General features: G+C 44.1%; 2 protein-coding genes across 3 annotated transcripts in view; one reads left to right on the forward strand and one right to left on the reverse strand.

Moving 5' to 3' along the window:
* The first annotated feature begins 2,629 nt into the window (after positions 1 to 2,629).
* Positions 2,630 to 25,501, forward strand: part of LOC309702290 (uncharacterized protein) — a 32,233-nt gene continuing 9,361 nt past the window's right edge. The window contains exons 1-2 of the mRNA XM_082526901.1: positions 2,630 to 3,064; positions 23,702 to 23,807. Of these exons, the coding sequence (XP_082383027.1) occupies positions 23,790 to 23,807 (18 nt within the window). The 5' untranslated portion in view covers positions 2,630 to 3,064; positions 23,702 to 23,789. The remainder of the gene's footprint in view (positions 3,065 to 23,701; positions 23,808 to 25,501) is intronic.
* On the reverse strand, positions 4,600 to 8,783 carry LOC309702344 (uncharacterized protein). Of its 2 annotated transcripts, none has more exons than XM_082527035.1 (3): positions 6,318 to 8,783; positions 6,033 to 6,076; positions 4,600 to 5,738 (listed from the first exon to the last, which is right to left on the reverse strand). In XM_082527035.1, the coding sequence occupies exon 1, from the start codon at positions 7,234 to 7,236 to the stop codon at positions 6,322 to 6,324; it is 915 nt and encodes a 304-aa protein (XP_082383161.1). In that variant the 5' UTR covers positions 7,237 to 8,783; the 3' UTR covers positions 4,600 to 5,738; positions 6,033 to 6,076; positions 6,318 to 6,321. The 2 variants fall into 2 exon arrangements, with proteins under 2 accessions (XP_082383161.1, XP_082383160.1); XM_082527034.1 differs by having other exon boundaries at positions 4,600 to 5,902.

Here is a 25,501-nt window from a genome sequence, read left to right on the forward strand (position 1 = left end):
AGCAATGAGGAAATATAATGCAGTAAGTGAAACATGGATGTGTGGAACAGATTATCCCAAAGGTTGATTCTGTTCATCTGGACGTTCTCAGTGAAACATTTGGTCTCTCGGTCAGGTGACTCCTTTAGTCTCAGCTGACTGCAGCTTTCCAAACCTTTGTCACTGGATCACTCACTTCATCTCCAACGTGTCCCTGACACAGACAGCTGGAGCCGTTACAGCAAAATCATTGATCATCGTTTTTAGAACATTAGCTGGTGTTGGTGGGCAGGCTAGCAGTGCTAATTGTTAGCACTAGTTCTGCTGCTCTCCCTTTGTCTCTGTTATTGTTGGTCTTTAGTGAACAATAGAAAGTGTCTTCATGAGACTGTTGCCTAATGTTCAAATGTAGATAACACCACCTGCACCAACCTGTTACACAGCACAACCCTCTGGTGTAGCTTTGGCTGGAGCACATATTGGCAGCTCCAGTGACATCACCACTCCATGGTGACATCATCTCTACAGACTGTGGCTGTTACATATCCTCACCTGGTAATAATAAGACTGTCCTCAGCTGCACACAGCTCCAAGATGAACAAACTGAAGTAAATACAAATTAGAGTTACGATAGATTGAAATCTTGTAATCAGAGCTAATTCTTAGTGAAACTCTCACAACATCATATCATGATCCTGGGTTAGTGTCTCGGTCTCAGATCACAACATCAGCACAGGCTTGGCTTGGGTGAGGTATTGAGTGGTTCTTGTCCATGACAGCTGCAGGTACAGTGCCATCAGCCATGCTGCACCACATGTCTGCCCAGGAACATTAGTGTGGCTGAGTCTCATGTAAACATTGTGCTAAAGTGGTGGGAAAGTGGCTGCAAGCTGGCTGCACTGTGTCCAATACTCTCAGTATGATATCCACAAACCTCTGAGTGTCACAGAGTGGGCCTGTGCTCAGCTCACTGTGCCCCATTCAATTCTACTTGCATAGTTTTACAAGTAAAATTAAAAGTTGCTCAATGATAAGTTATTGTAGTAACAACTAAGTCCATGGTCATTATTTGTTAATAGTAGCTTAAAGCTTCTGCACCAATCATGGAGCAGCAGGTTTAGAGCATGTGGATCTACAAAAGTAAGTCCCAGTAAGATGGGCTGAGCCTTACATACTAGAAGAAACATGTCATTCCCAGCAGATGAAGCGCCCTTTAAAGCAGGATCTCACTTTAAACCTAAAGAACTTGCTATGAGCATGCAGTGCATTCATGGTTATTATTCATACGATTGTGGGTAGCTAATAAAGTGCAACTATCACATTACATTTTATTATTAAATTGTTGTTAACAATCCCTTCACTTCTGCTTATCTAATTCATGGTTGCAGGATGGCTGACAGCTTCCATTAGGCAGGAGGTAATGTCCATTCTGGCCACAGTGCAACCCACAATGTGTAACTGACACTATTATATTGCATTATGTCACATTGTTACATCTTTTTAATAAATGATGACAGTCAGCTGAATTTGCTGCCCCCTTGGTGGAGGACATCAGGATCAGCAGCTGCTGCTCCATCACAAACACCACAGAAGAAGAACAACACTGGATCAGATTATCTGGACGTGTTTGACAGGGACAGTGTTCATGTTCATGGACATCAGGACAAAAACAGACGATGGAAACCTGCCAGATTTGAGCTAAACTGCTCGTTTCCATGTGTAGTCCCTGGGAGGTCACATGACCAACAAAGACACACAAGCTGTGTCCCAAAACGTCGGCTGCATCCTCCGGAGGCCGCATTTGAAGGCCGATGACGTCACAGCCAGGCGACCAAGGCTGTCCCGATTCCTCGACTCCTTCAAATGCGTCCTTCATTCCCCCGAGTTTGAAGGATGGGTCGGGTGTGTCCTTCGTGGCCCACCATATCCCAGAATTCATAGCGCGGCCCAGCCAAATTTCAGCTGCCAACAATGGCGGCCGCTACTAAGTTTTAAAATTTAACGAGGGAGCACTACTTACTTACAATGAATTCCTTACACTATATAATTTTCCCGTCAGTGTTGGGGAATTCTCAATGGTGCTTGGTGCCATACCCTCAGGGACTTTAATGTTATATAAAAACACTGACAGCTCAATATCTGCCTCAGTCACTCTCCCTGATCCAGCTGAGTCAGCAGTGGGAAAAATCTGCTTTTCACAGGAACTTGGTAACAGCAATAAGAGAATACGTAGTTTATTCCAAGAAGATATCATGTCTCTCCCATATATAGAATATCTTACTGGAACCGACATGTTCCAGATATCACCTGGAAGACAGTCTGGATGATCCCATAAATATCTAATTGTGAACAAGGTGAAGGAAATCTCATATAAAATTCTTCATAAATGTTACCCAGCCAGTCACTATATGGTAACATTTAAAAGAGACATAAATACTAATTGAACTTTCTGTGGGGATCATCCAGAAACTGTGGCACATCTCTTTTGGTTCCTCTACACAGAGATTCTGGAAGAATTTAGCAGTTTTGTTATTGTCCATATTTTAAGGGAGTTTTCTTTACGATGGGAAAATGTTTTATTCTGTTTCTTTAAGTTCCCCAGGAAGAATGATAAATGTTTTTTTTATAAAATATTTGTTAATACTTTTAGCTATTTTATATCCATAAATGTAAGTTTATTAATAAAACACCATATTTCTGCCTTTTTATAAGGATATGAATTGTACATACAATCAATTTCAGACTCAACCAACAAAAAGCCTCTCAGAACAACATTTATATGTTGATTTTTTTCGCCTACTCATATCATCATTTTTTTACTCCTGGTTCTGTATGTTCATGTTCTGTTCTTTTGTAAACTTCATCTGTTTGTATGTTGTATACTCATTGTGTTTCAATAAAGTTCGATTTAAAAAGAGGTACGTTCTAAACGAAGCTTCAGACGTCACTGATCACGTGACTCTGGCCAAACGAATCAAGCCTCGACACGGTGCTTCTGAAGCAGCGCGTTGATCTTTCTGACACACGCACCGGAGCGTCAGCTTCAAGCGGACCATCACTACGTCTCACATCTAAAGGTGTCAAGGTAACTTTGAACTGAGTTCAGTCAATCTGGAGTTTTTCCAAGTTTTCTGTTGCTCTCTGTGAGAGAAGAGCGTTAAAGGCGGGGCTCTCCAGAGTCCAGCAAAGCAGGAAACCACAGCTGGGTGTGTGTAAGTGTGCAAACCAATAGAATGCATCGTGGTGGTGGGGGGGGGGGGGGGGGGCATCACGGGCAAGAAAAAAATAAAATAATCGGTCGTACCCATGCTTCCCCGACGTCATGCCAGCGCATATTGGGAAATTCGTAGGCACCGATCGGTTTTCTATCAGCCATTTGCTGGGAGTAAGGGCGCCCTCCGTTTGCGAGGTGCGCCTGCTGCTGGCGGCACAGGGAGGAGAGGGCGGGGCGGCGGGGAGTCTCTGGCTGGCTGGAGCGGCATCTAATAACCAACTCGCAAAACAAAATAAAAACAACAAACAGATATTATGATACAGACTTATAATCTGCACCCATGTTTTTTCTAAATTCTATAAAGTGAGCGCGAGAGCCCTCGGTGCGCCTGCGCGCTGCTGAAGTCAAAGTAAACTTTATTGTCATCTCCGCTACAGACAGTCCAGCATATAGAGAGACGAGACGACGAGGCTGCAGTTACAGCGGTGCAAGTAAACAAACAATAAATATAAGAAGAGTAAGAAAATAAATCTACACTTTAGGACTCGAGGTAAAGGATCAATAACAATTTAAATTTATAATTTACAGTTTGATGATTTAAAGTCTCACACAACCCGTCAAAAGGGGCGGGGCCGGCTGCTTCCAAGTAGAGCACATTTCATTTATAATGATGTAAATCCAAGCCCATCATGGATTCACGATCTGAATCCTGGGTTGTGTGAAATCCCAGAAATCAACCTTAGACAAAGTGAATCTGTGAACTAAGGTGTAGGTCTGTTAGGCAGGGCCGTGCAGAGAGGTTTAAAGGGGCGGGTGCTCAAAGTTAAAAAGGGGCACATTGAACCAGGCTGAATAACAACAACACACTTTCATCAAGAATCTAATATGGGCAACAAGGCAAAGCAAACGTAGCTGATGCTTTACCTGATGGGTACAATGTTGCTGTTGAGGGGTTGCTGTGGATAGTGCTGGAGGGCAGGCAGGGCTGGACTGGGACAAAAAATCGGCCCGGGCATTTTGACTGGAGACCGGCCCACCAAAAATGTGACGTCATTCATGGATAAAACCGCAAAGGATTCTGGGAACTTTTGGCAAGCGGTACTAGCGCATACAGGCTTTCAATTGAACTCAGTTACACAGCGATAAAAAGAAACACAAAAAATGGCAAGAAGCTAATTAACATTAAAAATGTATTTTGTAAGAAGTAGTTGGACAGCAGAAATGGCTCAAATATTACAATTATTTTTCAACTACTAATTAATTACCGTTGAGCTCAAAGGTTATATTAATACACGGTTAACGAATGTGTATTTATGACGACGATTTGTGAGACGAACAAAGGTAAACTTACGTTTGTTTGTACGATGGTCTTTCGGTGCATTTCAAGGTCCTGCACCCATCCGTCGGTAAACTGTACCTGGGCTTGTTGCAGTGACCTGAAGTTACTAAACTTCATGAGTGTATGCACTCACTCCAAGAACCGTATAATTATAAATCTGAGCGTGGTGAAAGTTGGGCAGCACGCTAACGTCTTTTGTCCCTCTGTGTGCTCGTAAGGGTCTGACCCTTTCACTCCTTTGATTTTTTCCTCGTATCTTTTCTTTGTCTTTTCGTCGAGTCTGTCTTTGTACGGACCGGCATTGTTCTCCGTCGTTTTGTACATTCCTTTTTTGTGCGGCAAAGAAAAAACAAGAAGGTATTGGAACCGGAGAATGAACGTTTTGCGGTGCTGCAATTGCAAATGCTTGTATTTGATGCGGTACTTGGATTGTTTTGCCAGGAGTTCCCGGCATGCAATGCGCAAAGTCACGTGGTCTGTCAATCGCTATAGGAAAAACCATAAAGCCTTTGCATGAAAACAACTGCTTTGATGTACACTGCCTTGTTGGTATATATGTATCAATCTAATAAAGTTAAACCTACACCATTCTCCCTATTCGGGATTTTAAACAGTACATAGCGGAAACAAAAAGACTGCTTGGTAGAGTTAACCTCCTGAACTATCTACAACACATGGTAGAAACCTGAAATTAAGACCAAGAACACTAGAGGTGAGACATGATCATTAATTAATATTAAAATTAATAAATGACAGATTTAGGGATATTTTCATAAAGTATTTATTTACCAAAACAATAGAAAACAGCATGGTAGCACAATATATTTTGTTAACACAGCAACCTTTAAATATGAAAGGAGACAGAGAAAGAAAGGTGAGAAAGAAGAATAAGAATAACACTTAATTGAGTTTTTGATGGCATTTTACACACAGTACTAATACAGTATCTAGAAAATATGGGAAAATACTGGCATCATATACAGTACTTACTTCTGAAGAAATTATATGGGACCCTGAAAAACAGGACACAAGTGAAAGGACAAAGAACTGTGAATGGCAATTGATGGACTTGCTCAGATGATCACAGTACTGGCATCTTTATTCCAGAAAGGAATTAGAGAAATCATATACACTAGTACTTACGTTGATGAACTTAAAAAGTTGAATGGTCTCGAACCTCTTAAACAAACAATGTATGATCAGACCCTGACAAACAGGACAGAAAGGAATAAAGATTAGATGAATATTAAAATCTATAAAGGACAGATTATGATTGAATTGTATCACCAAAGACTATTCACTCATCAATAAAAGGTCACCTACAACACTTCCACAGCAGCAACACTGAACATATCTTAAGACATGGAAACCTTTATGAAGTGAAAGGACAGACAGTGAAGGTTGAGAAAGAATTGTACTTAATAGATTTTTACAGACGATGACAGTACTGGTATGCTTACTCTAGAAAAATGGTTGAATCATATTCCATATAGTACTTACTTAAAATGAACACACTTCAGTCCTCCTAAAATGACTGACAGCATCTGAAATGAAACAATGACAGATTAAGACTGTAAGAATATATGTTTATAAATGCCTAATACTCCAATCTCATATTTATTCTATCTATTAAGATGGACAAATTCTAAGCATTTACCAATCACTTGACTTGTTTGAAGTGAAGGTAGATACTAAATGTATTCATTTAGGCAATAACAATAAAGCTGAATCTAATATTAACAATAGATAATTAGGAATGTTTTGCTCATTTTTATTTCACCTCACCAGGTTACAAAAGGAGCTTTCTCAGCAGGTCACTCTTCTCAGCTACCCTGTCAATGACCATGTCAGAGTCCAATGACATGAGAATGTCCTTTTCAGTGGCCATCAGCATAAACATCTCCAGCTTGTTTGCAGACAGGCTGCTTCGGAGTCTGCTTTTAATGAACTTGAGTGTAGAGAATGTTCTTTCACAGGCAACCTGAGTGAGGGAGAGGGTCAGCAGGTACTTGTATGCCAGCCCAAGGAGACGATAGGCATCAGACAGCATGTTGAACCGCCTGAGTATTTGATAGCAGCACAGTGGGCAATTTTTGCAAGAACCACAGCTTTCGGTCACAATTTCACTTTCTTCGTCCCATTCTTCAGATCTGTCCTTTGCTGTTCTGGTCGTGTACTCATCTACATGTGATGTCTTAAGCCTTTCCCACTGTTCAGCAAAACGTTTCAGTTCTGACTGAAGGTTATTAACTGTAGCCCTGCTGTCAAATTTAAGTAGACAGGCGCTGAGGTTCTGAAATGCATTACTTGGAAGAGAAACTGTTCTGACCTGGCTAAACTTCCTGGGGTCCAACCATGCCAAATCGGCAAGAAGAGGGCCATGTATGACAAATCGTCTGTGGATTGCTTCAATAACTGTGTCCAGGATGATGTTGTGCACTTTCACCTCATATGATTTCTCAGCATTGATTTGCAACTCATCTTCAGGCATCTCTCCGGCCATGCCTTTTCTCTTTTTGGCTCTCTTTTTAGGTAGTTCAGCCTCCACTTCCATGTCTGTGTTGTTCTCCCTCTCCTCTAGTTTTTGATTTGTCTGTTTCACAAATGTGTCTGCAGCTGTCTTCACAGTTGGAAAGTCCCTGGCAATACTTTTGAGGCCATCTTGTGTGGCAGTCACCATATGATGGGCAGAGAGAATGTCCATCCCCTTTGACTGGAGGTACTTTGACAGAGGAGTTGTTGCTCAAACACTCTAAGAAATATCTGTGCTGTTAACACAGTTTCATGCTTCAAGAGACACTCTTTAAAGCCTCGTGCTTTGGCACAAACAGCTGGCTTTTCTTTTTCCCTCTTTTCAATGGCTTCCATCGTCAGCACTACATCAACGAAGAGGCCATCATCTGGTTTTCCAAAATGTCCAAAGATTTTCTGGAGGGCATCATGCTTGGCCCACCACCGTGTCTCACCTATTGGACTGAGGCGTCTGTGTCTTGTGTTTTCGGTTTGTTTCTCCCACAGATTAACCCTGTGATAGGACTCCTTGATGAACACAGCTATGTCATTAAGTAAATTAAAGAGTGATCCACTTTCAATGACACTTTGTGTTGTGTCAGCAATCACAAGATTAAGTATGTGTGCATAGCACCACACATGCACATGAGTTGGAGACTGGGCAGTCATAAGTGCTGAAAAGCCTTTGTACTGGCCCTGCATATTTGAAGCACCATCTGTTGCATTCCCAATGCACATGGCCTTGTCTAGATTCAGATGCTCTAAAACTCCGGAAAGCAAGTTTACAAAGTACTGCCCCGTGGATGCTTCGCACCTCACTATGGAGACAAGCCTCTCCTGCACAGACTCAGTAACATACCTGATGATTACTGAACACTGATCATAACCTGTGATGTCTTGGGTTGTGTCTAGCTGAACAGAAAACATCCCAGCTTTCTGGACATCACTGGCGATGCTCTCTTGAAGGAGATGGCCAAGTGCATCAATCACTGAGTTGACAGTTGTTTTGGAGAGTAGGGTGATGAGAGATCCTCTACCTCTTGATCCACTGGTCTGATGCAACTTCTTGCTTTTTTCAATGCAGTCATTCAAATGTTCTCCAAGGCACATATCATACTTGCCTAATAACACAATCAGTTCCAGAAAGTTACCATGATCGATGGTGTTATCACCTAAAATGTATGCAGCCTCATTCTCCACATGCCTATAGCTGAGTCCCCTCTTCCCAAGTACTTTGATCACATCCACTATACGCTCTAAAACTTGCCGTCTCTTTTTCACTTGTGCTCTGTGAGCTGACAACTGACTGCCAGCAAACAAGCTCCTGATGTTGCCTTTTGAGCACCTTAAGAAAAAAGCTTCAGCACAGGTCTGGTGTGTATTGCTCTTTTCATGCTCCTCTGTGCGCAGATGTATATGTCGCCAGTCACTCATGCCTGTTATAAATGTGCTGGTGTCAGTCAGCCTTGCAAATGCCAGACACACAAAGCAGAACAATAAATGGCGTTCTTTGCAATAAGTAAGCCACTTCCTGTTGGTGCCATCTTTACAGCTGAACACCCTCATCACAACTGCACTGCTACTGTTCTGCTGTGGGTGGTAATCTAAGAAGGCCTGTAATATGGCAGGTTCAGGGCGAGCAAAGTAATCGATGCCCTGGCTCTCACTCTCCTGCTCTTCCATCTCTCTCTCTCTTGCTCTTCCATCTCACTCTCCTGCTCTTCCATCTCTCTCTCTTGCTCTTCCATCTCCCTCTCTTGCTCTTCCATCTCTCTCTCTTGCTCTTCCATCTCTCTCTCTTGCTCTTCCATCTCCCTCTCTTGCTCTTCCATCTCTCTCTCCTGCTCTTCCATCTCTCTCTCCTGCTGCTCCATCTCTCTCTCTTGCTCTTCCATCTCTCTCTCCTGCTCTTCCATCTCTCTCTCTTGCTCTTCCATCTCTCTCTCTTGCTCTTCCATCTCTCTCTCTTGCTCTTCCATGTCTCTCTCTTGCTCTTCCATCTCTCTCTCCTGCTCTTCCATCTCCCTCTCTTGCTCTTCCATCTCTCTCTCCTGCTGCTCCATCTCTCTCTCTTGCTCTTCCATCTCTCTCTCTTGCTCTTCCATCTCTCTCTCTTGCTCTTCCATCTCTCTCTCTTGCTCTTCCATCTCTGTCTTGCTCTTCCATCTCTCTCTTGCTCTTCCATCTCTCTCTCCTGCTCTTCCATCTCTCTCTCTTGCTCTTCCATCTCCCTCTCTTGCTCTTCCATCTCTCTCTCCTGCTGCTCCATCTCTCTCTCCTGCTCTTCCATCTCTCTCTCTTGCTCTTCCATCTCTCTCTCTTGCTCTTCCATCTCTCTCTCCTGCTCTTCCATCTCTCTCTCCTGCTCTTCCATCTCTCTCTCCTGTTCTTCCATCTCTCTCTCTTGCTCTTCCATCTCTCTCTCTTGCTCTTCCATCTCTCTCTCCTGCTGCTCCATCTCTCTCTCCTGCTCTTCCATCTCTCTCTCTTGCTCTTCCATCTCTCTCTCCTGCTCTTCCATCTCTCTCTCCTGCTCTTCCATCTCTCTCTCCTGCTGCTCCATCTCTCTCTCCTGCTGCTCCATCTCTCTCTCCTGCTCTTCCATCTCTCTCTCTTGCTCTTCCATCTCTCTCTCCTGCTCTTCCATCTCTCTCTCCTGCTCTTCCATCTCTCTCTCTTGCTCTTCCATCTCTCTCTCCTGCTCTTCCATCTCTCTCTCTTGCTCTTCCATCTCTCTCTCTTGCTCTTCCATGTCTCTCTCTTGCTCTTCCATCTCTCTCTCCTGCTCTTCCATCTCTCTCTCTTGCTCTTCCATCTCTCTCTCTTGCTCTTCCATCTCTCTCTCTTGCTCTTCCATCTCTCTCTCTTGCTCTTCCATCTCCCTCTCTTGCTCTTCCATCTCTCTCTCTTGCTCTTCCATCTCCCTCTCTTGCTCTTCCATCTCTCTCTCTTGCTCTTCCATCTCTCTCTCTTGCTCTTCCATCTCCCTCTCTTGCTCTTCCATCTCTCTCTCCTGCTCTTCCATCTCTCTCTCCTGCTCTTCCATCTCTCTCTCTCCTGCTCTTCCATCTCTCTCTCTTGCTCTTCCATCTCTCTCTCTTGCTCTTCCATCTCTCTCTCTCCTGCTCTTCCATCTCTCTCTCCTGCTCTTCCATCTCTCTCTCCTGCTCTTCCATCTCTCTCTCCTGCTCTTCCATCTCTCTCTCCTGCTCTTCCATCTCTCTCTCTCCTGCTCTTCCATCTCTCTCTCTTCCTCTTCCATCTCTCTCTCTTGCTCTTCCATCTCTCTCTCTCCTGCTCTTCCATCTCTCTCTCCTGCTCTTCCATCTCTCTCTCCTGCTCTTCCATCTCTCTCTCTCCTGCTCTTCCATCTCTCTCTCTTGCTCTTCCATCTCTCTCTCTTCCTCTTCCATCTCTCTCTCTTGCTCTTCCATCTCTCTCTCTTGCTCTTCCATCTCTCTCTCTTGCTCTTCCATCTCTCTCTCCTGCTCTTCCATCTCTCTCTCTCCTGCTCTTCCATCTCTCTCTCTTGCTCTTCCATCTCTCTCTCTTGCTCTTCCATCTCTCTCTCTTGCTCTTCCATCTCTCTCTCTTGCTCTTCCATCTCTCTCTCTTGCTCTTCCATCTCTCTCTCTTGCTCTTCCATCTCTCTCTCTTGCTCTTCCATCTCTCTCTCCTGCTCTTCCATCTCTCTCTCCTGCTCTTCCATCTCTCTCTCTCCTGCTCTTCCATCTCTCTCTCTTGCTCTTCCATCTCTCTCTCTTCCTCTTCCATCTCTCTCTCTTGCTCTTCCATCTCTCTCTCTTCCTCTTCCATCTCTCTCTCTTGCTCTTCCATCTCTCTCTCTTGCTCTTCCATCTCTCTCTCCTGCTCTTCCATCTCTCTCTCCTGCTCTTCCATCTCTCTCTCTCCTGCTCTTCCATCTCTCTCTCTTCCTCTTCCATCTCTCTCTCTTGCTCTTCCATCTCTCTCTCTCCTGCTCTTCCATCTCTCTCTCTTGCTCTTCCATCTCCCTCTCTTGCTCTTCCATCTCTCTCTCCTGCTCTTCCATCTCCCTCTCTTGCTCTTCCATCTCTCTCTCCTGCTCTTCCATCTCTCTCTCTTGCTCTTCCATCTCTCTCTCTTGCTCTTCCATCTCTCTCTCTTCCTCTTCCATCTCTCTCTCCTGCTCTTCCATCTCTCTCTCTTGCTCTTCCATCTCTCTCTCTTGCTCTTCCATCTCCCTCTCTTGCTCTTCCATCTCTCTCTCTTGCTCTTCCATCTCCCTCTCTTGCTCTTCCATCTCTCTCTCCTGCTCTTCCATCTCTCTCTCTTGCTCTTCCATCTCTCTCTCTTGCTCTTCCATCTCTCTCTCTTCCTCTTCCATCTCTCTCTCCTGCTCTTCCATCTCTCTCTCTTGCTCTTCCATCTCTCTCTCTTGCTCTTCCATCTCTCTCTCTTGCTCTTCCATCTCTCTCTCCTGCTCTTCCATCTCTCTCTCCTGCTCTTCCATCTCTCTCTCTTGCTCTTCCATCTCTCTCTCTTGCTCTTCCATCTCTCTCTGCTGCTCTTCTGTCTCCTCTGTCACAGACTTCTCCACTTTTGATGATAAATCAGCTGGTGCAACATGGATTGGCACAATTTGTTAAGATTTTGAGAAGTTTGAGAAACTAACCTTAAGCATAAAATAAAATTTACTATCAGTAACTTCATAGCACCCGCCCAGCAGTATATAAACTCCGTCATGCTAGTTACGCTGTACGAGTTATTCTAAGCGACTGTATAAAGTCACCACAACGAAAACAAACTACAACTAAAATTAGTTTCTATCTGACACAGATAGACAGCAGGTCATAACTTCTTGCCTGAAGTTCAGTTCCTCTGCCACTATGACCGGCGGCCGCCTCGCGTCTCTCCTCCTCCTGCCTCCCCTTTCCTTCATCCACCTGCTGGCCTCCACCACTTGCTGATCTTGCTAAATCTATGGAAGCTGTGCCATAGCTACCACCAAACAATTCAGTAATTTTCACACATTTGGCAGCGTCTGCCTGAAGGGCTTGTTTCTTTTTGGCCCTAATTTTTTCGGCACCACCTTTCCTTTTTTTGTTCTCCATTTTCTTTAGTTCGTCTATAAGATTGCTAAACAAGGGGGAGGGTGCATCCGACCTCCTCGGCTGTAATTGGTCCAGCCCAGAGTCGATCATGACCAATTGGCCAATCCAACGCCTTTCATTGTTTATACCCTTCCCAATCGGTCGGCCCATAAAAAAAAAAAATCGCCAGCGGCCCACCGGGCAAGTGTATGCCTGATGGCCAGTCCAGCTATGAGGGCAGGGCTGTGTTGGTCTGAGACTGTAGACATTAAAAAGTCCACAGGAGAGATGGTAGCTGATTAAACAAGTGTCATGAGATAATAACAAAATGCAAAGATTGGTGACAGCGCTTGGAACCATAAGGCAACAAAAAACTGTGAGAAATAATTTAGGCTCTGCCTGTGAATCACTCTTTGCTTCTCTTCTTCCTTCCATCCCATCATTTCATATATCACTCTGCACTTGCTGTCTATGTGAGAACAAGGCACAACTTGCTATTGCAATAAACTATAATCTAATTATCCACACCTAACAACTCTTACACTTAATCTATAATAAAATGATGACAGAAAAATGTTATAGCCCTGCCTTTAGTAGCCTCACACAGCTCCTGCTGTTTCCTCCTCATGTCCTTACCAGCCATGTCTGGACAATGTTATATCATGAGTAATATTTTTTAAAAAAAATCCATCTAAATAAAACACACACATGCACACACACACAGTGACATTTCAGACCTTCTTCAGAATACTGTATATACTATGGGCATCATGGTGCTGATCCAGAATCCTTACATTATTATTCATTACTAGAGCTACAATAATAAAGCAAAGAGGAGGGGGAAGTAATAAATATGAAATAATGTATTTATGATGATTCCATGTGTTTCACTATCGACTCTGTGCAGGGCAAAGCTTATTAGGCAAGGCAAGGCAAGTTTATTTGTATAGCACAATTCAACAGCAAGGTGATTCAAAGTGCTTTACAGAGACATTAGAAACAAAAACAAATAAAAAGCATGATTTAAAATTGATTAAAACAAGCAAATAAACTAACTAATTAACAAACAAACAAACAAAACAGTATATAAAATCAAAACAGATAAAATCAGAACAGTAGATAAAATCAGTAGTTAAATGTAAGTTTTGAAATTTAAGCTTAAAAGTGTGGATTTGGTGCTTTATTCAAATGCAGCTGAGAACAGGTGAGTCTTCAACCTGGATTTAAATAAACTGAGTGTTTCAGCTGATCTGAGGCTTTCTGGGAGTTTGTTCCAGATATAAGGAGCATAAAAGCTGAATGCAGCTTCTCCGTGTCTGGTTCTGACTCTGGGAACTGATAAAAGACCGGATCCAGATGACCTGAGGGATCTGGAAGGTTCATACTGGGTCAGGAGGTCATTGATGTATTTTGGTCCTAAACCATTCAGAGCTTTATAGACCAGCATCAGAACTTTAAAGTCTATCCTCTGACGGACAGGCAGCCAGTGTAAAGACCTCAGAGCTGGACTGATGTGGTCCACTTTTTTGGTCTTAGTGAGGACTCGAGCAGCAGAGTTCTGAATGAGCTGTAGTTGTCTGACTGATTTTTTAGGTAGACCTGTAAAGATGCTGTTACAGTAATCAAGCCTACTAAAGATGAATGCATGGACTAGTTTTTCCAGGTCCTGTTGAGACATCAGATCTTTTATCCTTGAAATATTCTTGAGGTGATAGTAAGCTGACTTTGTTATTGTCTTAATGTGTTTTTCTAAGTTTAGGTCTGCATCCATCACTACACCCAAATTTCTCGCTTGGTTTGTGGTTTTTAGATGTATAGATTGAAGTTCTCTGGTGACCTGTAATCGTTTTTCTTTGGCGCCAAAGACTATTACCTCAGTTTTGTTTTTGTTTAGCTGGAGAAAATTGTGGCACAACCAGTCATTGATTTCCTCAATGCATTTACCAAGAGCCTGCACAGGGCCTTGGTCTCCTGGTGACATTGTGATATATATTTGTGTGTCATCTGCATAGCTGTGATAGTTTATTTTGTTGTTCTTTATAATCTGTGCCAGTGGGAGCATGTAAATGTTAAACAGAAGGGGTCCCAAAATGGAACCTTGGGGAACTCCACATGTGATACTTGTCTGCTCAGATGTGAAGTTACCTAGTGATACAAAGTATTTCCTGTTTTCTAAGTATGTTTTGAACCAGTTTAGTACAGTTCCTGAAAGACCTGTCCAGTTCTCCAGTCGTTTGAGTAATATGTTGTGGTCAACTGTATCAAATGCTGCACTGAGATCCAGTAAAACTAAGACTGACATTTTTCCACTGTCTGTGTTCAGACATATGTCATTAAACACTTTGGTCAGAGCGGTTTCAGTGCTGTGGTTCTGTCTAAAACCTGACTGGAAGGCATCGTAGCAATTATTCTGTTTTAAGAAGTAATTGAGCTGTTGAGAAACTGCTTTTTCAATGATCTTACTTAAAAATGGGAGATTTGAGATCGGCCTGTAGTTGTTCATTTGTGTCTTGTCAAGATTGTCCTTTTTCAGTATAGGTTTGATTACAGCAGTTTTTAGTGATTCTGGAAACACACCTGATAATAAAGAAAAGTTGACGATCTGTAACAGGTCTGACTCTAAAGTCTTTGAGACCTTTTTGAAAAAACTTGTTGGCAGGACATCTAAACAGCAGGAGGAGGAGTTCAGTTGACCTAGGATGTCCTCCAGGTCTTTGCTGTTAATAGGTTGAAACTGTTTCATGGTGTTTAAACAGTTTTTTGGTGGACACAGTATATATATCCTGGATCTGCTGTTGATGTACCAATTGCTTGTCTAATTTTTTGGATTTTTTCTGTGAAGAATTTGGCAAAGTCATTGCAGGCCATGGTCGAATGAAGTTCAGCTGCCACTGACACAGGAGGGTTCGTTAGCCTGTCAACTGTAGAAAATAAGACCCGAGCATTATGGCTGTTTTTAGTGATGATGTCAGAGAAGTAGGACCTCCTTGCACTCCTCAGTTGTAAATTATAATTGTGAAGTTTCTCTTTATAAATGTCATAATGAACCTGGAGGTTTGTTTTTCTCCATCTGCGCTCAGCTTTCCTACACTCTCTTTTTTCATTTTTCACCAGTGTGGAGTTTCTCCATGGAGACTTTTTCCTTCCAGAGATAACCTTCACCTTAATGGGAGCAATAGTGTCCATTACATTTAACATGTTAGCATTGAAGCTATTGACGAGCTCATTGACTGACCCTCTGGGCAGGTCAGGTGTTAATGGGAAGACCCGGTTAAAGATCTCACTACTGTGTTCAGTTATACACCGTTTTGTGATCACTGTTGTTGATATATTTGTGTGGGCTGAGATTTTACTTTCAAAGAAAACACAGTAATGATCAGACACGCCCACATCAGACACAGTAACCTTTGAAATGCTCAGGCCTTTGGAGATCAGTAGGTCAAGAGTGTGTCCTCTATTATGTGTGGCCTCTGTTACATGCTGAGTCAGCCCAAAGTTGCCCAGAGTGTTACTCAGGTCTTTAGTCCCTTTGTCCTGAGGGTTGTCCACATGAATGTTAAAATCCCCAACAATAATTACACAGTCAAAATCAACACAGATCACAGACAGCAGTTCACTGAGGTCATTAAAAAAGTCTGTGCAGTATTTGGGAGGCCTGTAAACATTAAGAAACACAACTTTGGATGGGGCCTTCAGCTGTAAAGCCACATATTCAAAAGACTGAAAACTTCCAGGAGATAGCTGCTTACATTGAAATGATTCATTAAATAAGACAGCAACCCCTCCTCCTCTCCTGCTCGCCCTGACCTCACTGATAAAACTGTAGTTAGGAGGGGTCGTCTCGATGAGAAGAGCTCCACTGTTACTTTGGTCCAACCAAGTTTCAGTTAAAAACATAAAATCAAGGCTGTGCTCAGTGATTAAATCATTAATTAAAAATGTTTTCCCAGCTAAAGATCTAACGTTTAATAAAGCCAACTTAAGTGTTTTAGAGGTATTACTTGTCCCCTCGTGTTTGGGAGCAGTCTGTGGCACACAAGGTATGTTTACTATGTTTAAAGATCTTTTAGAGTGCAGCTCTCTGTGTTTTGACCAGGCCACATGTCTCCTGTCACCTAAAAGTACAGAAATTTTAAAACCTTCTAGTAAACAGGGTCCCAGCTTCTCCTGGGAAAAGTCACCACTGCCATAATCCTCACAGCCCGGACCCTTCACACATCACACATCAGACTGCGGAGACAGGGCATGAAGAGGAACTAAGGGGGGCGAGGCTGGGCAATGTGACTTCGATTGCTCTGATGAGGGTGGGGCTCGATGGCGAACCTTTGGCCGCTCTGGTGGGGGGTTTATGGGGGACAAAAAGGGATTGGGACAGGGGGTAGATCTGAGCCCAGCATTGACCCGCTCCATCATCTCCTCAGTGAATTTCAGGTGTGGGGAGGAGGGAGAAAGGGAGGGGGAGGAGGGTGATGGCCTGTCAGGGGTTTGGGGGACTGGGGAAGGTCGTGGTCCCTTGTCCTGGTCGTTGGTGTTGTTGAGAGAGTTGGAGGCAAATAGGGACCCCTCTTCTTGCCTCAGATGTCTCTCCTTTCTGAGGCTCTTCCCGGGTGGGGGCAAATGGAGCTCCTCCTCAAGGTTTCTGCTGGGCTTTGTCTGTTCTTGGAGTACTGTTTGTTCCTCTTTATGAGATAACTCCTCGTTTATCTCAGCCTTGGCACCAAGCACAGATGGATGACGTATGGAATAAAACAAGTTGGAGGTGAACAGTTTCACCCCTGACTTGTTAAAATTAAATCCATTTGCTTTGAACAGATGCCTGCGTTCCCAAAAAATATTAAAGTTGTCGATAAAGTGCACTGAGTGGTCAGCACATGCTGATATAATCCATTTATTCAGTGTAAACAACCTGCTGAATCTCTCGTCTCCTCCTCTGACCGGCGGTACAGGTCCACTGATGAATACAGCTGCATTCAGAGAGTTTACAGTATTTAATAATCCAGTAAAGTCCCGTTTCAGAACCTCCGACTGTTGTTTGGACACATCGTTTGACCCTGTATGCAGAACAATGTTTGTCACAGTTGGATATTCATCTGCAATTTGAAGAATTCTCTCCTTCAGGTTGTTGACCATATCGTTAGGAAAGCAGAGGACTTTAGTGTTCTTACCGCACATCCTTTGTACATCCTTTACGGCAGAGTCACCCACAATCAGAGTTTCAGGCCTAGCCTTTAGCTTTCCCTGTGGTCTTTTACTTTTCAACAGATTTTCAGACCTTACTTCGCTGCTTTTAGATGGATGGTTGTCCGATATAGATCCAGGGTCCTTTGATAGTGGAGCAAATCTGTTGTGCAGTTTCACATTCAGTTGTTTTGGAGGTTTGTTGTTAACCTTCCTATTCACTGTTGTCCAGTCCTGTTTCCTCTCGTATACAGGGGTAGAAGAGCTTCTCTGTCTCGTAGGAAGTGAAGGCCAGTCGGTTTCAGAGATTTCAGCTCGCTGTGCCCTGCCTGTGGTACGTCCTCCCCCTTCCAGGAGACATGATTTATGTCTTGGTTTTGCACCAAGACAGTCCAAGGGGGGATTATCACTTGAGGATTTATAATAATGCACAGAGTCTACTTTCTTGGTCATGTTATCTGTGCTCCTTAGCTGTGTACTAGCTTGCTCATCGCCATTGTTTTGAATCAAAGGCAAGGTTGTTTCATTTCCACACAGTCCATTTACCTCCACGTTTACTTCTAAGCGATGAATTTTTGTCTCCAGTACTGCAATCTTCTGCAGGAGGCTGTGGTAGTCATCTGTGGAGAGGGAAGGCATCTTGTTGCTAGTTAGCCTAGCGGTTAGCCCCTTTCCAGGCTATTGAGGCTGTTCGGTGCCCAGACGCTGTAATCAGGCTTCAGCTGTGTCTAGGCCACAGACACACGGAGCGCTGAGGATAAGGTAACTATAAAAATGTTGCTGTTTCTGTTAAGAACACTTTAGTCCTAATGATCTATAAGTGTCCAGAAGCTATCGCAGGTAAGCTCATAAGGAAAAAAGGGAAAAAATCAGCATAAAAATCAATAAAAATCAATAAAAGAAGCAAAGCATTTAAAGAGCAAAGAGATGAAGCGTCCACACTCACAAAAGGGGAGGAGAAACTCATTACATTACACGTTTAAACTGTAGAGATACAATCATTTTACTGCTGTAAAATCCAAATTTTGTCTTATTTAAAATATAAATCTAATATAATCTGCTTCTTAATGTATGTTCTTTAAAATACAGCGTGTGTTTTTAATATATTATAATGATAATAATTATTATGTGGACATGCATATTAGATCGTTTTTTAGTGAAATATAATCCCTCCAGAAAGGCAGGAAAAGCCCGGAAACTTACTTTAAAACTAAATATGTTCTAAATACTTTAAAACTAAATATGTTCCCTAAAACGGTGACAGAGCTACAGACCCATGACAGCCTTACACAGGTAGCCAGCAGCTGTGACCAGCACTACCTGTGCAGTTAATAAAAGGACAGGTAATGTTTGTCGCGCTGTTGCACACACAGCACGCTCGTTTGTTTCAGTTCGTCAGTTGCAACAAGACAGCTTACCAACGTGTACGTAATAAGCTAATACTCCTGGGTGCTACACACTACAGTGTGCGCTGTACACCTACTTACTGGTTTTGTCGCATCAGTCTGTGTCTCTGAGTTCACTTGTGTTTCTCCTACAGCTCCGGACCGGAAAAAATGCACGTGCTCTTTGTGAGCTCGTTCCCGGCTCGTAACCAGCGCGTTCTGCCGTCAAGGGCGATCATTGGTTAAATGTGATCATGTGACTGATGCAAGCCAGATCCTTTTATTTAGCAAAACTGTGATTACTAGTTAAATATTATTGTTGAGGGGCACAGACAGGACTCCGCACGCACACACACATTAAAAACAAAAAGAATTTTTTTTAAAAAGTTGCCTCAGCAAAAGGGCACCTTGGGCACCCATCAGGAAAGGGGCGGGTGCTCAAGCCCCTCTAGCCCCCCCCCCTCTGCACGTGCCTGCTGTTAGGTTAATTGTGCTGATCCTCGAGTTGGGGGATTTGTGTTTGTACTGGAGCGCAAAATTCAAACCAATGGAAGATGGACAACAAAAGTTCAAAGCCATCAGGTGCTCAGGTTAGAAAAAAGAGAAAAGATGCAGGTAAGCAGACGTGTGATTGGATAATGGCAGGTCATCCTGAACCAATCAGACTAAACTCCAAACAATACATTATGTTACAGATTTTAATATTAATTAGTCATTGTTACTTGTTGATTTGTCCTTTTCTCATTGTGTGACGAATTATGATGACTGTTTGGTAGCTGTTATTGTCTCTCTCTCTCTCTTCATGTGTGTTTCTCTGGTGAAACAATAGTTTTGTGTTAATGTTAGGGCTGCACGATTTTGCATAAAATGAGAATCACGATTTTTTGGCTTAGAATTGAGATCATGATTCTCTCATAACAATAAATAAACATAAAACAACAAATGTCTCACGTTTTGTTGTTGCAGCAAAATGTTGTCCTGCTTGAAATTCCGTCTCCACCGTTGCTCGACGCTGCGTGTACAGAGCAGGTAGTGCAACAATAGAAAAATAGTTGCGGGACGGCACTGTGTAGCGTTTGTCTAGGGTGTTGATCGTTTTCCTAAATCCCTCGTTTTGCACAGTGTTGATGGAGCCATATCTTTGGTCAGGTGATAAGTGATAGCCTCCGTAATGTCTTTGTGCCTGCGGGAGTTCGACGTGTATAGGGAAGCGCTGTATAAGGTTCCCGTTATTGATGTTTGGGTGGTTGACCGGGACGGATTTTCTCCTGTCACTTTCTCGTCATCCCTGACGTGCTCTCCATTGTTTTTTCCCTGCTAATTTTAGCATCACACGGCACAGCTTCTGTATCACGTGGTATAAGGCTCCGCCCTTGTCATTTGTTGAGCAGGAAGAGTGAGCGCTTGTTTTCATGCAGAGTACGTCCCGGATCAAAATGCGGTACATTTGATCCCTGTTGTCTTTGCTTGATGATTGGTTTGAGTCTTGACAATCCACATCAGAATCAGAAAGGGGTTTATTGCCAAATGTTGAGCAGGTTTACAACATTAGGAAATTGCTGCGGTGCTTCAGTGCAAACATAGTGTCATAAATAGCACTTAAATAGACATGAAAAAATAAAAGTAAGAATAAGAATTAAAAGTGCTACGTAGAAAGATATGGGCATGAGATATACATGAGATATATACATGAGAATAAGAATTAAGAGTGCTACGTAGAAAGATATATACATGAGTGCAGGTGGTGATCAGTGCCAAACATGGAATGATGCAGTGACACAGCGTAGGGTCATGTGTTAGTGGCGGGGACAGTCATACGGTTATTGTTCATGTGTCCAACAGCAGAGGGGAAGAAACTGTTCTTATGGCGAGAGGTTCTGGTGCGAATGGACCGGAGCCTCCTGCCTGAGGGGAGCAGGTCAAACAGACTGTGTCCAGGGTGAGAAGGGTCAGCTGAGATCCGAGCTGCACGCCGCAATGTCCTGGAGGTGTACAGGTCCTGCAGAGATGGGAGTCTGCAGCCAATCACCTTCTCAGCAGAGCGCACAACACGCTGCAGTCTCTGTTTGTCCCTGATAGTGGCTCCAGCGTACCACACGGTGATGGAGGAGGTGAGGATGGACTCGATGATTGCAGTGTAGAACTGCATCATCGTCCGTGTTGGCAGGTTGAATTTCTTCAGCTGCCTCAGGAAGTACATCCTCTGCTGGGCTTTCTTGATGACGGAGGTGATGGTGGGCTCCCACTTCAGGTCCTGGGTGATGGTGGTACCCAGGAAGCGGAATGAGTCCACAGAGGTGATGGGGGTGTCAGTCAGGATGATGGGGGGGAGTGGGGCTGTGTGCTTCCTGAAGTCCACAATAATCTCCACTGTCTTCTGGGCATTCAGCACCAGGTTGTTGTGGCTGCACCAGGACACCAGACGTTCAACCTCCCTCCTGTAGGCAGACTCATCCCCGTCCGAGATGAGCCCAATAACGGTGGTGTCATCTGCAAACTTGATTAGCTTGACAGACTGGTGGGTGGAGGTGCAGCAGTTGGTGTACAGGGAGAAGAGCAGAGGAGAAAGAACACAGCCCTGAGGGGAGCCGGTGCTGATGGTCCGGGAGTCCGAGACATTCTTTCCCAGCCTCATATGCTGCTTCCTGTCCGTCAGGAAGTCAGTGATCCACCGGCAGATGGGATCAGGCACATTCATCTGGGAAAGCTTGCCTCGGAGATGGTCTGGAAGGATGGTGTTGAAGGCAGAGCTGAAGTCCACAAACAGGATCCTGGCGTAGGTTCCTGGGGAGTCCAGATGCTGCAGGATGAAGTGTAGGGCCATGTTGATGGCGTCGTCTACAGACCTGTTGGCTCTATATGCAAACTGCAGGGGGTCCAGGAGGGGGGCCGTGAGGGTCTTGAGATGGGAGAGAACCAGGCGCTCAAATGACTTCATGACCACAGATGTCAGAGCCACGGGTCTGTAGTCATTTAGTCCAGTGATCCTAGGTTTCTTGGGGACAGGGATTATGGTAGAGGACTTGAAGCAGGCAGGCACATGACATGCCTGCGGTGAGGAGTTGAAAATGCCAGAAAACACTGGGGCCAGCTCGTTTGCACAGTGTCTGAGGGTGGCAGGAGACACACCGTCTGGGCCGGGAGCTTTCCGAGCATTCAGATTCTTAAACTGCTTCCTCACATCTGCTTCATGAATATGAAGAGTTGTGGTCGGAGGAGGTGGTGTGAAATCCTCTTTTGTGTGGGGTGAGGAGGGGGGTGTTGTAGGTGAACAGTTTGAAGGTGGTGATGGCTCTATGGAGGGGGGAGAGGTGGGGGAATGAGTGTCCAAAGTGTCTCTATTGTTGGGGCCGTTGGAGGTGTGAAGGCTGCCTGATGGCTCGTCAAAACGACAGTAGAAGTCGTTAAGGGTGTTGGCCAAGAGCAAGTCGTCAGTGGAGTGGGGGGTTTTAGGCTTGTAGTTGGTGATATTCCTAAAACCTTTCCACACAGAGGCCGAGTCATTCTCTGAGATCTGCTGCTGCATCTTCTCAGAGTGCTGATGTTTAGCAATGTCCACTTCTTTAGTGAACCTGTACTTGGCCTCTCTGTAGCAGTCCCTGTCTCCGCTTCTGAACGCCTTACTCTTTTCCAGCCACAGCTTTTTGAGTTTAGGAGTAAACCAGGGTTTGTCATTGTTATAACTCACCCTGGTGCGTGATGGCACAATGCTGTCCTCACAGAAGTGGATATAGGAGGTGACAGTGTCCGTAAACTCGTCCAAGCTGTTAGAAGCAGCCTTCAATGTGACCCAGTCTGTAGACTCCAAACACGTGCGAAGCTCCTCCACAGCCTCGTTGCTCCACAGTTTTTTGGTCCTCACGACAGGTTTGGAGAGCTTCAGCCTCTGTCTGTACGCGGGGATTAGGTGGATAATGACGTGGTCAGAAAGTCCGAGTGAAGCGCGGGGCACCGCGCGATAGGCCCCGCTGATCGTGCTGTAGCAGTGGTCTAATGTCCTCTCCTCTCTGGTCGGGCATTTAATATACTGCTTATATTTCGGAAGCTCATGGCTCAGATTGGCTTTGTTAAAGTCCCCAAGAGCAATGATGAGAGAGTCCGGGAATGTCCGCTCCATGTGGAGAATCTGCTCCGCGAGTGCGCACTGAGCTGCCTGCGCATCTGCGTCTGGCGGGATGTAAACAGCGGCCAGGATGAATGAAGCAAACTCCCGCGGAGAATAAAACGGTTTGCAGTGAATAAAAAGATATTCCAGAGAGGGAGAGCAGTGCTGAGCAATCACTGTCACATCTGTGCACCAGCCACTATTAATGTAGAAGCAGACACCTCCACCTTTGGACTTACCGGAGAGAGCGGCCTGCCGGTCCGCGCGCAGCAGATGGAAGCCCTCCAGCTTGAGCGCGCAGTCTGGGATGTTCTCACTGAGCCACGACTCCGTAAAACAAAAGACACAGGAGGAGGCAAAGTCTCTGTTCATGCTTCTCATCAGGGCCAGTTCGTCTGTCTTATTCCTGAGTGATCGTACATTGGAAAGGAAGATCCCAGGAAGAGCAGTTCGCAGTCCGCGTCTCCTCAAACGCACGAGTGCGCCGGCTCGCTTCCCTCTCTTTCGGCGTCTCGCTTTCCTGATCAGAGTCTGCAGTAAATCTGCCGCAGATGCGACAAATATTGGAAATAAATCCACAGGCGTTGTAGTCCTGTAGTTAAGGAGCTCTTCTCTGGTGTAAGAGTATCCAGAGGAGTGCCCAGACACAGAAGAAATGCACAAAAACAAGACAAAAGTAACGCACTGAAGCACCAGGGCATCCATACGCGGCGCCATCTTGGTTGTACATTGCTGGCGTTGCATCTTTCAATGCCAGCAATGGCAGGTATCAGTGCTCAAAGCTTTTGTGTTTGTTTCCAACAAGTTGCCCACCTCGGGAAACAAAAATGTGTTCTTTTACTTGTCAGATGAACATATGAGACACTTTGACTCTTCAGTGCAGTGTGGAGCCTAACAAAGATCTGTTTTGTGTCCCAGCTGATCAGCAGGAGGAGGAGAGTCTGACGGAGCAGCAGAGGAACATTTTCAGCTACTTGGACTCAGCTCAGCCACTACAGAGGAAACAATGAGCTCAACACAGAAGGTGACAGACAGAGCAGGACCATGTGACCAAAGATATTTATCACCATATACATCTGAACATTTGCCATAACGATGTAGCTGACGATAGAATTGACACCAGACAAAATACTTTACAGCTGCACAACTTTATTAAAAACCCATCAATGTATTTTCACTGAAACAAGCAGCTGTTGTTTATGTGCATTAAAGTTATATAAAAATGTAACAGTGCAAATGCAAATTCCTCGCTGACAGTTTAACCAAAAGGCGTTTCCAGTGGAAACTGGCCGACACATCCTGAGCATAACCATGTATAATATCCACTAAACTTCAGAAGAGGTTATACAGTCGTGGCCAAAAGGTTTGAGAATTGCATAAATATTGGAACCTGGAGAAGTTGCTGCTTAAGTTTTTATAATAGCATTTTGCCTGCACTCCAGAATGTTATGAGGAGTGATCAGATGAACTGCATCGTCCTTCTTTGCCATGAAAACGAACTTAATCCCCAAAAAGCCTTACCACTGCATTTCATTGCTGTCATCAAAGGACCTGCTGAGACCATTTCAGTGATCGTCTTCTTAACTCAGGTGAGAATGTTGGCGAGCACGAGGCTGGAGATCATCATGGCTGTATCCCGATTCAGGTTCTGCAGCTTTAAAGTCCTCAAGGGCCGCGTACTCAAAGACCGCTAAGGCCGAAGTGCGAGGCTCGTAGGCTCGTGAAATGGGACGTCTAGCCTCCGTCGCGCTGCCCAGGTTGCCTAGCAACCATGATACTAACAGCTGGAAACGTTTCATACAGCTTTGTTTGACAGAAATGAAGGAGAACATATTTAGTTCATTTGTTTCTACATGAGCTCTGTGTGATTTGATGAGTATCTGAGGCTGAGACCACAGGACTGTGAAACATGATTGTTGGGCTTCATTTCTGTGCTGAACAGTCATTTAAGATTAGCTGTAAATAACAATTAGCTGATGTTGTTCATGAGACTAAAGTCATCTCACTGTGGCAATGTAAATATAATATGGCCAATATTATAGTTATTAGACCCAGACCTCCCTTTGCTTAGGCTGCTGCCCCCGCGACCCGGCCTCGGATAAAGCGGATGAAGATGGATGGATGGATGGATGGATTATAGTTATTATATTAATCACTTCACTCACAGACAAGTATCTGTGACAGTGTGTATACAGATGTATCATATATAAGAGACAAATATTGTTCGTTTAATATGTTGGTACTAAATGTGGCTCAGTGCTTACATATATGTGTAAAAGCAAATGTAGGAGCTGTGATAACTGTGTCTGATAGAATGAAGAGTAGACTGATATAGGAAATATTCCTTTATTGGGTGAGAAAATCAGACCATGTCATAACTGCTTTAAGTCACACAGAATAGATATCAGAGCCTTAAACAGGCTGACGTCTGCTAAATGGGTCAAACTGGGCAGAAAGTCTACAAACACATAACATCCTTATAGAATATGATGTAACACTATAGATCAACTTAGCTCAGAATATATAAAGCATATAAACAGTTACAGCAATATGATGCAACAAACACAGCAGCTACTGATCCAAAATACTCAAAGCTTCATAGAACTGAAACCAACATTTATTTTTAGCTCCATTCTGCTGCTGATACAGACTTTAGGTTTCTGAACATTAAACTTGTTGCTGCCTTTCATAGTGTGTAACTTGAAGGCCCTGAGTACT

The sequence above is a fragment of the Aulonocara stuartgranti genome (genome assembly GCF_965226115.1).
Source record: "Aulonocara stuartgranti genome assembly, chromosome: 3".
Lineage (NCBI taxonomy): Eukaryota > Metazoa > Chordata > Actinopteri > Cichliformes > Cichlidae > Aulonocara > Aulonocara stuartgranti.